General features: G+C 29.6%; 1 protein-coding gene across 2 annotated transcripts in view; it reads left to right on the top strand.

Annotated features, from left to right (window-relative positions):
- Positions 1–619: 619 nt before the first annotated feature.
- LOC124953711 (inositol-pentakisphosphate 2-kinase) overlaps positions 620–12,823 on the top strand; it is a 46,064-nt gene continuing 33,860 nt past the window's right edge. The window contains exons 1-2 of one of the 2 annotated variants that reach the window (XM_047505517.1): positions 620–651; positions 9,776–10,010. In XM_047505517.1, coding sequence (XP_047361473.1) covers positions 9,816–10,010 — 195 coding nt within the window. In that variant the 5' untranslated portion in view covers positions 620–651; positions 9,776–9,815. Of the gene's footprint in view, positions 652–9,775; positions 10,011–12,823 lie in introns of those variants that run through there. The other variant, XM_047505516.1, reaches the window with a different exon arrangement.

Below are 12,823 nucleotides of genomic sequence, written 5' to 3'. Positions count from 1 at the left end.
TTTTATTTCTTTCTACTTTTTTTTTTTATATTACCTTAATAAATCGTGATCATCTCGTATGTTTGTATCCGTGAGTGTGTGTATGTGTATGACGTTTATTCAAACGTAAAGTACAGAAAATTTTTGGTCGATAAAATTAATACGATACGATAATATATAAATTTTATTTTCATATTAAATGTATTAATGTTTATGCATTTTTTTTTTTTTTTTTTTTTTTTTTTTTTTTTAATTTGCATGTAAAATTTTCGATGACAACTCGTCGACGTGAATAAAGTAAAACAAATATATATATATATATATATATATATATATATATATATATGTATTGCATATTTAAGTATATAAACATATCAGTAGAACAAAGTTTAACAAAATAATAAGTTTAACATTCGAAGGACCGAACTTCAATTAAAGTCAATAAATAAAATATGAACATGATCGAAGATAATGAGATTATATTCAAAAGAAAAAAGATTTACTTTCACGAAGTTACGAAAAGAAAAAAAGGAAGAAAGAAAGCAAGAAAGAAAAAAGAAAAAAAAAAGAAAAAGAAAAATTCATATCAGAAAGAAAATAGGAAAAAGGAGAGAAAGAAAGAAAGAAAGAAAGAAAGAAAAAACGAACGAACGAACGAACGAATGAACGAAAGTAAGTAAGTAAGTAAGTAAGTAAGTAAGTAAGTAAGTAAGTAAGTAAATAAGAAAAGAAAAGAACGAAAGAGAGGAAGTTCCAGACAGTGGAAGCTAATTTACGAGTTAACCATAATCTCTTCTAGTAATCGATGCATTTCTTTCTCTCTCTCTCTCTCTCTCTCTTTCTTTCTCCTCTCCTGTTTCTCTCGTTTCGTCTCGTCTCGTCTCGTCTCGTCTCGTTGGCTAGGAAAGATACGGACAATAATGTGGGACAGAAGCGAAGGCGCGTCGAATGACGTCGAGTTATTGTAAAGAAGAGAGAAAAAGGAAAAATAAAAAAAGAGAAAGAGAAAGAAAGAGAAGGACAGAGAGAGAGAGAGAGAGAGAGAGAGAGTGAGAAAGAGAGAGAGAGAGAGAGAGATACCCGTTGCTTGGAGGATCGGACCGTCGTTGTTGGAGGTCAACATCGGTTGTTGCCCTGAGGGTGCCAGGACTGACGATGTTCCTTTCTTTCTCTCTCTCTCTCTCTTTCTCTTTTTCTGTCTCTCTTTTTCTTGATTCCTATGTCTCTTTCTTAGAGATTAGAATTGCCATTCTCTTCTTCAGTTTGACTCTAATACCATACTCTTTTCTACTTTTTTTTTTTTCCTTCTCCTTCTCCTTCTCTTTCTTCTTCTATCCTCTTTTTTTCTCTCCCCCCCCCTCCACTCTCTTCCCCCCCCCTCCTTTTTTCCTTTCTTACCTTCTTTCTTTCTTTCTTTTTTTCTTTTTCTTCCTCTCCTTCTTTTTTCTTCCACCCTCCTCCTTTCTTTCGTGCAACTTTTTCGGCCTCTTCTTTTTCAGTCTAGACGATGCATGCATGCATGCATGCATGCATGTATGCATGCACTTTGTTCCCTGCCAAGTGCACTTCTCTTTCTCTATTCGGCAACGTTGCGTAACGCCTCGAAAAATGTGTACTACCCTGATCGAAGTGCATAGCACCTTATTCTTACTCTTTTATCTATCCACATGAATCTTTTTTTATCTTCTTTACTTTTTCTTTTTTACTTTTTCTTTTCTTTCTCTTCTTTCTTTCTTTCTTTCTTTCTTTCTTTCTTTCGTTCTAATCATAGATATGTTCCTTTCTTTTCTTTTTTTTTTTCTTTTTTTTTCTTTTTTTTTTTTTTTCCTTATCAATTCGTCCAGTATGATCGATTATCGATTTTTATAATTTCTTTTTTTGTTTCCCCACTTTTAATTCTTAATCTTTAATTTTTAACTTTTATTTTCCATTTCTTTTATTTTTTTTTTTTTTTTTTTTTTTTTTTTTTTTTTCTCTCTCGACGATACTCGGCATCGTAATTATTAGGTTAACGCATTGATTGAAAGCTTTTCTCCTTTTCTTTTTTTCTAATCATATTTTTCTTTTTTTCATATAAAAATATTAAAAAGAAAATTATATATATATAAGAAAACAGAAATACAAGAAAAAAAAAAAAAAAACGAAAGCAATAAAATCGGTACGAAATTTATAATGTAAATTATTCGAGATACGTCTCACCTTTAGCTGACATTCTTCGAGTTATTATTTTGTATATGCCGGAATTTCTTCTCGTAAATCAAACAAGAGTTGAGATGCATTTTACAGTCCGGTAGAAGAACGTCGGATTCGCGATTATTCCTTCTAACGTGATTACCGTTATCGTTAAGAGCTATATATGCATGTATGTATATATTTAAGTAAGTATTTACATACATGTATATATATATATATATATATGTATATATATATATAAATATACGTACATACATGTATACATAAATAAATATATACGTACGGTACGTAGGATGTCTACGATGATACGAAGAATTAGTTGATTTTAATATATGAGCTCTCGAATGCCTCGAAACATCCGCTTTGTAGTTGAACGAAGAAGAAGAAGAAGAAGAAGAAGAAGAAAGAAGAAGAGAAAAGAAAAGAAAAAAATCGAATGATCGTTATCGATCGATTCTCTTTAAGAACAAAAAGAAGAAGATGGAAGAACAAGAATTTCCTTTCTCTTCTTCGTTAATTTTCTTGTTCGTAATCTCCCCCAACTTTACCTTCCTTTTTTTTTATTTTTATTTTCTTTTTTTTTTTTTTTTTTTTTTTTTTGTAAACGAAAGAAGAGAAAGAGAGAGAGACTTTCTCTCTCTTTGTACATCCGTATTTTTCTGTCTCCTTCTCTCTCTCTCTCTCTCTTTCTCTGTATTGATCACGATTTCTAAATGATGATTATATTATCGATCTTTCTTTATCTCTTTGAAAATGATAAATATATATATATATATATATATATATACACATATATAATAAATGTGCATGTGTGTTGCATAAAGATTGAATGAGAAGCATTAGAAGAGTAAAAATTGTTTTCTTTAATTATTTATATCTAATATGCATCTATTATGGATTTATAAAAGTCAACATCTTCATTTATGTATTAAAGGAAATAAAATTATTACATATGATAAAGAGTGAGAGATGAGAGAGAGAGAGAGAGAGAGAGAGAGAGAGAGAGAGAGAGAGAGAGAGAGAGAAGGCAAATATTTCTATATGTTCTTGCATAATCTATCTTCGTCATAATAATCTTCTTCGTAAAATATTGTGAAACACATTGAGATATATAATAATACATACATGTGCGTTAGTATAAAGATTGATAAAGAAACGATTTAAATTTTTATATATAACTTTAATGCGTACCTATTGATAGAATCGTTTTATTAAATCTTAATATTGGCAAATAATTATTTATGTACATATTATTAGAAAATATATAATGATTTATTAGATATCAAATAGCTGACTACTTGCATATATATATATATAAGAGTGAATGAGTGAGTGAATGATTGAGTGAGTGAGTGACAGAGAGAGAAATAGATAGATAGATAGATAGATACATAGCAAGAAAGAGAGAGAGAGAGAGAGAGAGAGAGATACATAGAGATAGAGATAGAAACAGTGCATGTATTTCTGCACGCTGCGAGACTAAATGCGGCGTTTCCAATTACCCGAACGGCACATCGTACGAGATATATACACACAGATAGACACACACATACATACGTAGTCGTATATATATATATATATATATATACGTATATGGATACAGAAGCATACTACTACCAAAGCATTCCGCGGAGAGTTTCGCAAAGTCCAATGAGTTCGTCGACCTTACGCGAAAATGGATAAGACGACCGAGCGAGAGTGCCTAAGGGTCCTCCCTCCTTTTCCCCCCTGTCCTCTTCTCTCTCAAATCCCCTCAATCCCTCCCATCTCACCACCACCTACCAACGCAACCCCTTCCTCGCCCCCCGTACACACCTATCGTGTGCGCGAGAGTGCATACAATCGTGCATTCAATTCCCACACGAAACTCTCAATATCGTTGCCAATATCATTCCTTCGATTTCTTTCTTTTGTTCTTTTTTCTTCTTTTTTTTCTTTTCTTTTTTCTTTTTTTTCTTCTTTTTTTTTTTTTTTTTTTTTTTTTTTTTTTCTTTTTAATCTACATGCCCTTCCTCCGAAGGGAGGAAAAAAAGGAAAAAAAGATGAAAGGAAGAAAATGTTCGGTGATAAAAAATTCGTTCTCGAATTTGGATTCATTTGGTTCAATAATTTGACTCTTCTACGATGATTGAAATTTACTTGGATTTTTTCTTTTTTTTTCTTTTCTTTTTTTTCCTTAATGATACGGCAAAAAATTATCCGATACGAATTATATCGAATATACATGGAGATTAATTTTAAATCTCTTCTACGATTAATTCGATTGGTCAGCATTGAAACATAGCTCTTTTCATTACACATTCTCGTAATAAAATAATAAACAAATTATTTTCTTACAAATGATATCATTGAAAAAGAATTAATATAATAACATTTTTAATCCTAATCATAATTTTATATATACGTCTAATCGTAAGAAACAAAATGACTTATCTCCTTTATGATGAACCAATTGTTGAATAATTTATTTGTGATATAAACTGTCAAGATTTAATACGCTCTAATCGCTATATAATATTTATATATAAATCTTGAAAATGATGAAACTTGTGGGGAGGGGGGAGAGGGGGGGAGGGAGAATGAATAAAAAATTAATTAAATCGTTTGTAACAAATGTTACATATACGTATGGCATATAGACATACGTACGTACATATTCTATCCCATTTGTATTCACTTTTTACACGCGTTTTATACACGCGACGTACATATGTGTTCTTGCAAAAAGAAAAGAAAAGAAAGAAAGAAAAAGAAAAAAGAAAAGGAAAAGGAAAAACACCATCTCGCCAGAATCGGAAATAGAGACAACGAGCTCTATAATAAGATAACTGGCCTTGTAATAAGATTACTCCCGGCAAATGCATGATTCTACTGGCTCAAGTCAAGTCATCCTACGTAAGACAGGAAATAATCCTTTAATCGTTCTTTCCTCTTAAAGATTAAGAAAAAAAAAAAAAGGACAGACAGATGGAGAAGAAAAAAGACAGACAGAGATAGAGATTAAATATATATAGAGAGAGAGAGAGAGGGAGAGGGAGTGAAAGTTTAAAATAAAAGATAAAAAAAAAAAAAAAAAAGAAAAAAAAAAGAAAAAACTAAATAGAAATAACAGAAGAAAAGAAAAGAAAAGAAAAGAAAAAGGAATGAGATAGCAAAAGAGTCCGTCCGATTTTTATATCTCTTTTTCCCATGATCATTTTCAAGGTCCCAATTATTATATCGTGGATAACGATAAAAATCATCGTCTCTCACTCGTGAAACTTTAACCGAGTCAAAGTTCTCACCCCGCAGAAGGTTTAATTAGTTTCATAAATGATGCTGAGGATTATGATGACGACGATAATGACACTGAGAGATATGGAATGATGATGGAGAAGGGATGGGGCCTGGGGGGCAGGAGGGAGAGGAGAGATAAGATCGAGATTCAAAAGAGTCGATTTTATTCGTCGCCTTAGAAAAATAACTGCATTTCGCGTGACTCAGTTTTGCTTTTTTGCGCGCTTCTCTATTTTAACGTTTGCTCGTAGCCGTAATAATTGATGAGTTTGTGAGTGTAGAGTGAGAGAATTGTAAATAATATTGCCTCGTAAACGAAAAATACAAATTGACAGAGATAGGAAAGAGGGGAGGGGGGCGGGAGGGCCAGGAGGGGGAAAATTACGAGGAAAAATAATCTCAAGATTTTTAGTCCAACGAAGACCTTTTTTTTCCCCATCGCCTAGATCAAAAATAATATAATAATCTTCCTTCTTCGAGTTTCCTAATTTGTTACCTTTTATTTTGTTCTTTTTATTCATCCATTTATTTACTTATTTATTTTATTTTATTTCTTCTTATTTGTCACATGTTACTCTTCTTCCATTCAATGAGTTTTCATGGCGCTTAATTATTTCTTCTTCTTCCTTTTTTTTTTTTGTTGTCATTTTTTTTTTCTTTTTTTTTTCGTTTTGTTTTGTTTTATTAGCTTCGATATCAATTATATACAACCGATTGAAAAAGATAAATAAAAGCTTGACTCGACTTGATAAAATAAGAAAACGGTCTTTCTTATTTACAATAGATATGTATTTATGAGATGGTTGAGAGTGGGGATGGATGGATGGATGGATGGATGGATGAATGAATGGATGAGAGGGAAAGTGGGAAGGATAGGGGAAATACTTCTTGGCCGGTGTGTGATTATTAGAAATTAGATGACTTGGGTTCTTACGCGAGCGTTCCTTTTTTTTCGTAAGAAACCTCGTCGAAGAAAGATATATTGTCTAATCTTGCGAAATAGAGATCGACTATTTCTTAGCTTTTATCTAGTTTGTGTGTGTGTGTGTGTGTGTATATATACATTTACGTGTGTGTATTATATACGTATATTATTCAAGATGATCTATGTAAAATTTCACGAACTATTTCGATCGAAATCAATTGGAATATTTTTCTTTCTCGTTTCTTTTCCTTTTTTTATTCTTTTATATATTTTATATTAAATTTTATATATATATATATATATATATTAATAAATATAAAGTCATTTTTGTTTCGTGTGTACAAATTGATACCACTAACTTTAATACAGAGTATGTAACATTTTATAGTTAACTGATCATCTAATATATACACACACACACACACACATGTATATATATATATATATATATATATGGACGTGTATAATATATTTCTATTCGTAGAGACATTAATTGGATAAGAAAAGTCGTTACACTGTAAGCTGTAATTTATGTAAACAGAGAAATAATAAATAGAAGAAGAAAGATAGGCAATCACACACACACACACACACACAAGCACACTATTATCAACTTTCCTTTAAAATTTTTGTTTTCTTCTTTTTCTTTTTCTTTTTTTTTCCTTCTGTTTTGTTCAGAAGACGTATATAGTAAAAAGAAATATGTGCGTAGTAATAACAAAAAAAAAAAAAAAAAAAAACAACACACACACACACAAATATACATAGTAAACATACACACACACATGGAAAAGTCTTATATTATTACGATCGTTACATTTCTATTACATTACACACGTACATACACACACACAAATTATTCTCGCAAATTTACGATTAGACGTCGTGTGTAACGAGCGCTTCTTTCGTTTCGTCGCACTTATGTTAGTCACATAGACGACATGAAACCTACGAGCCAACGATATACGACCGACTTCTTTTATCTGTGTTTTTTTTTTTTTTAATTTTTCTTTTTTTTTTCCTTTTTTTCTTTTTTTCTTTTTTCTCTTTTCTTTTTTTCTCTCTAATGCCCGTTCTCTCCACCGGCTGTCGTATGTATCTTACTTATGTACACGAATATATAGTAGACGAATAGAATCCGGTGAGAGGAAGAGGAGGAAATAGTAATAGGAAATAGTAGTAGTAATAGTAGTAGTAGTAGCAGTAGTAGAAGTAGTAGTAGAAGAAGAAGAGGATAGAAAGGTTAGCACGAAACTCTGCTGTCATTGCGTCTGGCATGAGGATAATTAAACATTGATTTTCTACGAGCTTTCTTCCTTTTACATCCCTTCCTCAACCCTTCCACCTCCCACCACCCATTCCTCCCCGTTTGCTCTTTCTTTCTTTCTTTCTTTCTTTCTTTACTTCCTTCATTCCTTTCTGTCTCGACATTCTTTTTATTTAGATTTCTCTCTCTCTCTCTCTCTCTCTCTCTCTCTCTTTTTCTGTGCGTGTCTCTCTGTCTATCTATCTCTGTCTCTCTCGCGATAAAGTACTTTGCTTTTCGATTAAATCGAACTATTTGTCAGTTCGTTCTTTCGATTTGTTGATAGTAAGAAAGAAAAGAAAAAATGACAAAAATGATTCAGACAATTTTATCGAAAAAAAATTTTCTCTCTTTTTCCTTGACATGTAACAAGAAAGAGAAAAGAAAAATAATATGGAAATAAGAGTATATGTCTAAAAAATATTTCTACCTTAGATATTGATATATTACGTACGTTAGAAAAAAATACTTTTATAGATTGATATATTTATTCCTATAATTTGAATAGATAGATTAGGATATCAAAAAAAAAAAAAAAATATATATATATATATATATATTTATACAGATAAATATATCTGTATTACAAAATAATCACGATGATACGAGCATGTGATATTTTTTTTTCAATTGCAACGAAACAATTAAAAAGAAAAAAAAAGAAAGAAAAAAAAAAAAAAAAGAAAAGGAAAAATCGAATATTTCCTTAGGCCAAACGACAAATCGCGTTTCGATCTATCCGTCTGATAATTCGATTATAAGTATCGTCGTCATAAAAAAAAGAACACACAAAAAAAAAAAACGAGAAAAAAAACAAAAAAAAAAAAAAAAAAAGAGAAGAAAAGAAAAGAAAAAAAACGAAAATGATTTATCGATATCAATAGCCAAGAGTCATCGTACTCTCGTTCGAATCTATGTTACGCCGTAGTTTTATTTATACGATACGATATATCTCGATGATCGATCGAAATCGACCGATCGACATTTAAATTTCCACACGATATATATATATATATATACACTTTTGTAAAACTGAGAATGAACTCAACGATAGCATAACGCGTGTGGCCTTTGTTTGACTTTCACCGTTTCGAGGCGCTCGCCTCGATCGATTTTTTTCGATCCTGACTCTGCTAAAGTCGAGAAATGTCACGGCTGTGCAAATCTTGACCGAGCTGCTATCTTTCTCTTTCTCTCTCTCTCTCTCTCTCTCTCTCTCTCTCTCTCTCTCTCTCTCTCTCTCTCTCTCTCTCTCTCTCTCTCTCTTTCAATCTATTTATCATTACTTTTTCTATCTCTCTATTTCTTCTCCGACAATTTTAAAACATTTCCAAGACGAGGCCTCGTTATTATATATATATATATGATGTATGTAAACAATGATAATAATATTAGTATATTAATAAATCTATTTATTTAGTTATATCGAAGTATTTTTTTTCTTTCTTTCTTTTTTTTTTTCCAGATCGATCTATCTAGCCATTCATCCATCTATCTACCTATCTTTTTATTTGGCTAATATACATACATATATATATATATATGTATATATATATATATGTATATATATATTATATACTCATAATTATTATGATAATATCATACATCAGGTTATCTTAATAATTTGGTATATTGTTTGTCATGCAAGAAAAAAAAAAAAAAAAGAAAAAGAAAAGAAATTAAAGGAATTCTTATCGATAGGAAAAATTTTCGAAAGTTTTTTTCAATGACTAATTAACGATAATTAAATATATCACGAAGATAATTGGGAAGTAATCGTTGTAATTAACGAAATAATATTAATTATTATTATTATTATTATTATTATCATTATTATTACAGATTCATTTATTTTATTAATATTTTTCATTAATTATTATTAATTCTATGAAGTAGTCATGTAACAATTTATTGAAAAATTTTCATTAAGCATTAATAATTTTATATATATATATATATATATATATATATATTATACAATGATTAACGATAATCAATTAATTAACTTATTAAATAATAAGAAAAATGATACTTTTGAAAATATTGATAATTTTAATATTTCTCTCTTTTTTTTTTTTTCTAATTCGTTCTAACAGATAAATAAATATTCAAACAACGAAGACAATTTGGAAAGGAATGATCATGATACGAATAAACGAAGACGAAGACAGGAACGACTACAATGAGATAAGATCGATGATGATGATTCGTGACGGAAGTTCGAAGCACGACGTCGATTCATTGACTTCCGATTCATTTGAAAGTCTCTCCGTGAAGGATTGCATTTATCGAGGGGAAGGAAATGCTAACATCGTTGTCACTCTAATGCATGTAAGTAGATATCATATAAATTTCTTCTTCTTCTTTAATTGAATTGAATTGAATTGAATTGAATTTAATTTAATTTAATTTAATTTAATTTAATTTAATTTAATTTAATTTAATTTAATTCCTTTTTAAAATTTGTCACGAGGTGAGATTCCAAAAAGAAAAGATAAGTAAAAAAGAAAAAAAGAAATAAAAAGAAACAATGAGAAAAAAAATAAAAACTAGGAAAAAGAATAATGGAATTTCTTAACATTATGAAAGATCAGATCAGATTTTTACATTTATTATAGGCATGCATAATGAATGGAATTACGTGAAATTACTACGGCGAATTTGTATCCTTGCATAATAATAAACAAATTAAACCAATCAAAAAGTGTCAATCAAACAACTATGACATCTGTATTGTTGTTACGAACGTAAGAAAAAAATGATACAAGTATATATATGATACTTCGTGATATCTAACGTAAGTGTACGTACGTATGAATCGTTTGAAAAATTCATTGCCTGCCTTTTTTCTTTTCCTTTTTTTCTTTTTTTTCTTTTTTTTTATTTTTTTTTTTTTTGATTTATTTTCTTTCCTTTTTAATGCAGATAAACATTTGCTCACGCGAAACGAACGCTTTCGTTCTTAAAATATCTAAAGGAAAAATAAAATTAAGAAAAGGAAAAAGAAAAGAAAAGAATAGAAAAGAAACGAAAAATATGCGAAGTATATTAAAGTTTTTATTTTTTCACGATTTATAACGAACTATTATAAATTTTTACAAATTTATTCTAAACACAATTATTCCCATGGTCATATATGATTAAAGCCATATATCTCGTTAAAGTCACTTCGTCGCTGCGCTAAATGCTATATCGTATATGTCATAGAGAATATTATTTACATTGATAAAGAAACAGAAAAAAAAAAAAAAAAAAGGAAAAAGAAAAAACAATAACAAGGAACAAAATGTAGGAATTTAAAAAGGAATTCGAATTTTTCGAAATTCTTTCTCTTATCTGTCTTGATTTTTTCTTTTCTTTCTTTTTTCTTGTTTTTACGATTAAAAAAAAAAAAAAAAAAAATAAAGAAAATCAATCATCCTCACGAGTATATAGCAAACTCGCGAAAATTTTCCAGACACTCGAAGCTACTCGAAGTGCTTATCGTAAATACAGATAAGAAGAATGCGCGCGCGCGCGCGCATGCTCAAGAGAGAGAAAGAGAGAGAGAGAGAGAGAGAAAGAGAGAGAAAGAGAGAGAGAAATATTTCGTGAGTGAATCGCCATTGTCATACCGGACAAGAATCCACTCTCGAAACGAAACGATATCTCGAGTACCTCAGGTTGGTTCTAAGGAAGAAAACACGACTCATAAATTAACGATGAAGTGGAAAAAGAGAAAAAGAGAGAGAGAGAGAGAGAGAGAGAGAGAGAGAGAGAGACTCTAACGACGTCGTAAATGGGCGGAGAAGTTGTAATAAGATAGAGACTCGACAAAGCGACCGCAGAAAAGCGAGAAAAATGAAGTGGAAGCTACCGAGTTTAGTCGATACTTTGTCCCTTATTAAAAAAAAAAAAAAAGAAACAAAAATAAATAAATATATATATATATATATATATATATATATATATATATTATTGTAAAAAAGAAAAGAATTAATTATTAAGACAAATAAAAAGTACCTTTTTTTTTTATAAGGGATCAAAAAAGTTCCTTCATAATTTCATTATTCTCGATGTGAATAACGATGGTTTTTCATTGTAGAACGAAAAAAATAAAAGAAAAAAAAAAAAAAAAGAAAAAGAAAATTTATTTATCATTATTGAAAATAATATATTTATTGTTGTATTTATTTATTAAATTTTTTAGAATAAATTTTATATCCTAAAAAATTTATTGTTATAATTTAATACAAAATGAATAATTATGTATCTGTATATATATATATATATACATACATACGTACATACATACATATATATAAACTTTTTCAAATAATAACTTTTTCCTTTCGGTATAGAAATATCGATTGATACGGTAATTATAACAAAACGTACGGAATGGCCGGGAACTTAAAAAAGGAAAAAAAAAAAAAAAAAAAAAAAAAGAAAAAAAAAGAAAAGAAAAAGGGACAAAAAATTCTAACTGAATATTCGCGTGCCGATATTGTCTCGTAGATTGGAAAGCAATTTACTGTTGGACGTTTTAATAATAATAAAAAAAAAAAGGAAAAGAGGGTAGAATAAAAATAAAAAGAAAAAAAAAAAAGAAAAGAAAAGAGAGAGAGAGAGAGAAAAAGAGAGAGCAAATAAAACGAAGATAAAAATAAAAAAAGGAGAAAGAAAAGATAAAAAAAGAAAAAAGAAAAAAATAATAATAATAATAATAAAAAAGAGAAAAATAGAGGAGATAGGCGTCACGTCCAAAAACAATGTACAAATGTTTTTTTCCATGAATTAAAGAAGCCATAGTGTGTATACGAGTAATAGGACCATCCGCGTCTCTCGCATAAATGAACTAACTTCTTTTATACTCGACAATAATGGATAACGTGACCTTCGATCTCTTCGTTGGACACTCCTTTCGACCCGATAGATGATGATCAACGTAAAACCGCAAGACTAACGACGTACATACAAAAGAAAACACACATGGACACGCACGCACATATATACAATTATTTATGTACCTACGTATATTACATAAAATACACATAGTAACGTCGTGGTATGAGTTTTCGCGTATAAAAAAAAGGAAAAAAAGAAAAAAAAAAGAAAAAGATCATACATACTCGCTTATCGAGATATATGAATCTTAAGAAATC

This window comes from Vespa velutina, chromosome 13, assembly GCF_912470025.1.
Source record: "Vespa velutina chromosome 13, iVesVel2.1, whole genome shotgun sequence".
Classification (NCBI taxonomy): domain Eukaryota; kingdom Metazoa; phylum Arthropoda; class Insecta; order Hymenoptera; family Vespidae; genus Vespa; species Vespa velutina.
The sequence above is the reverse complement of the archived record's forward strand: the minus strand, read 5'-3'. Positions and strand labels throughout refer to the sequence as shown.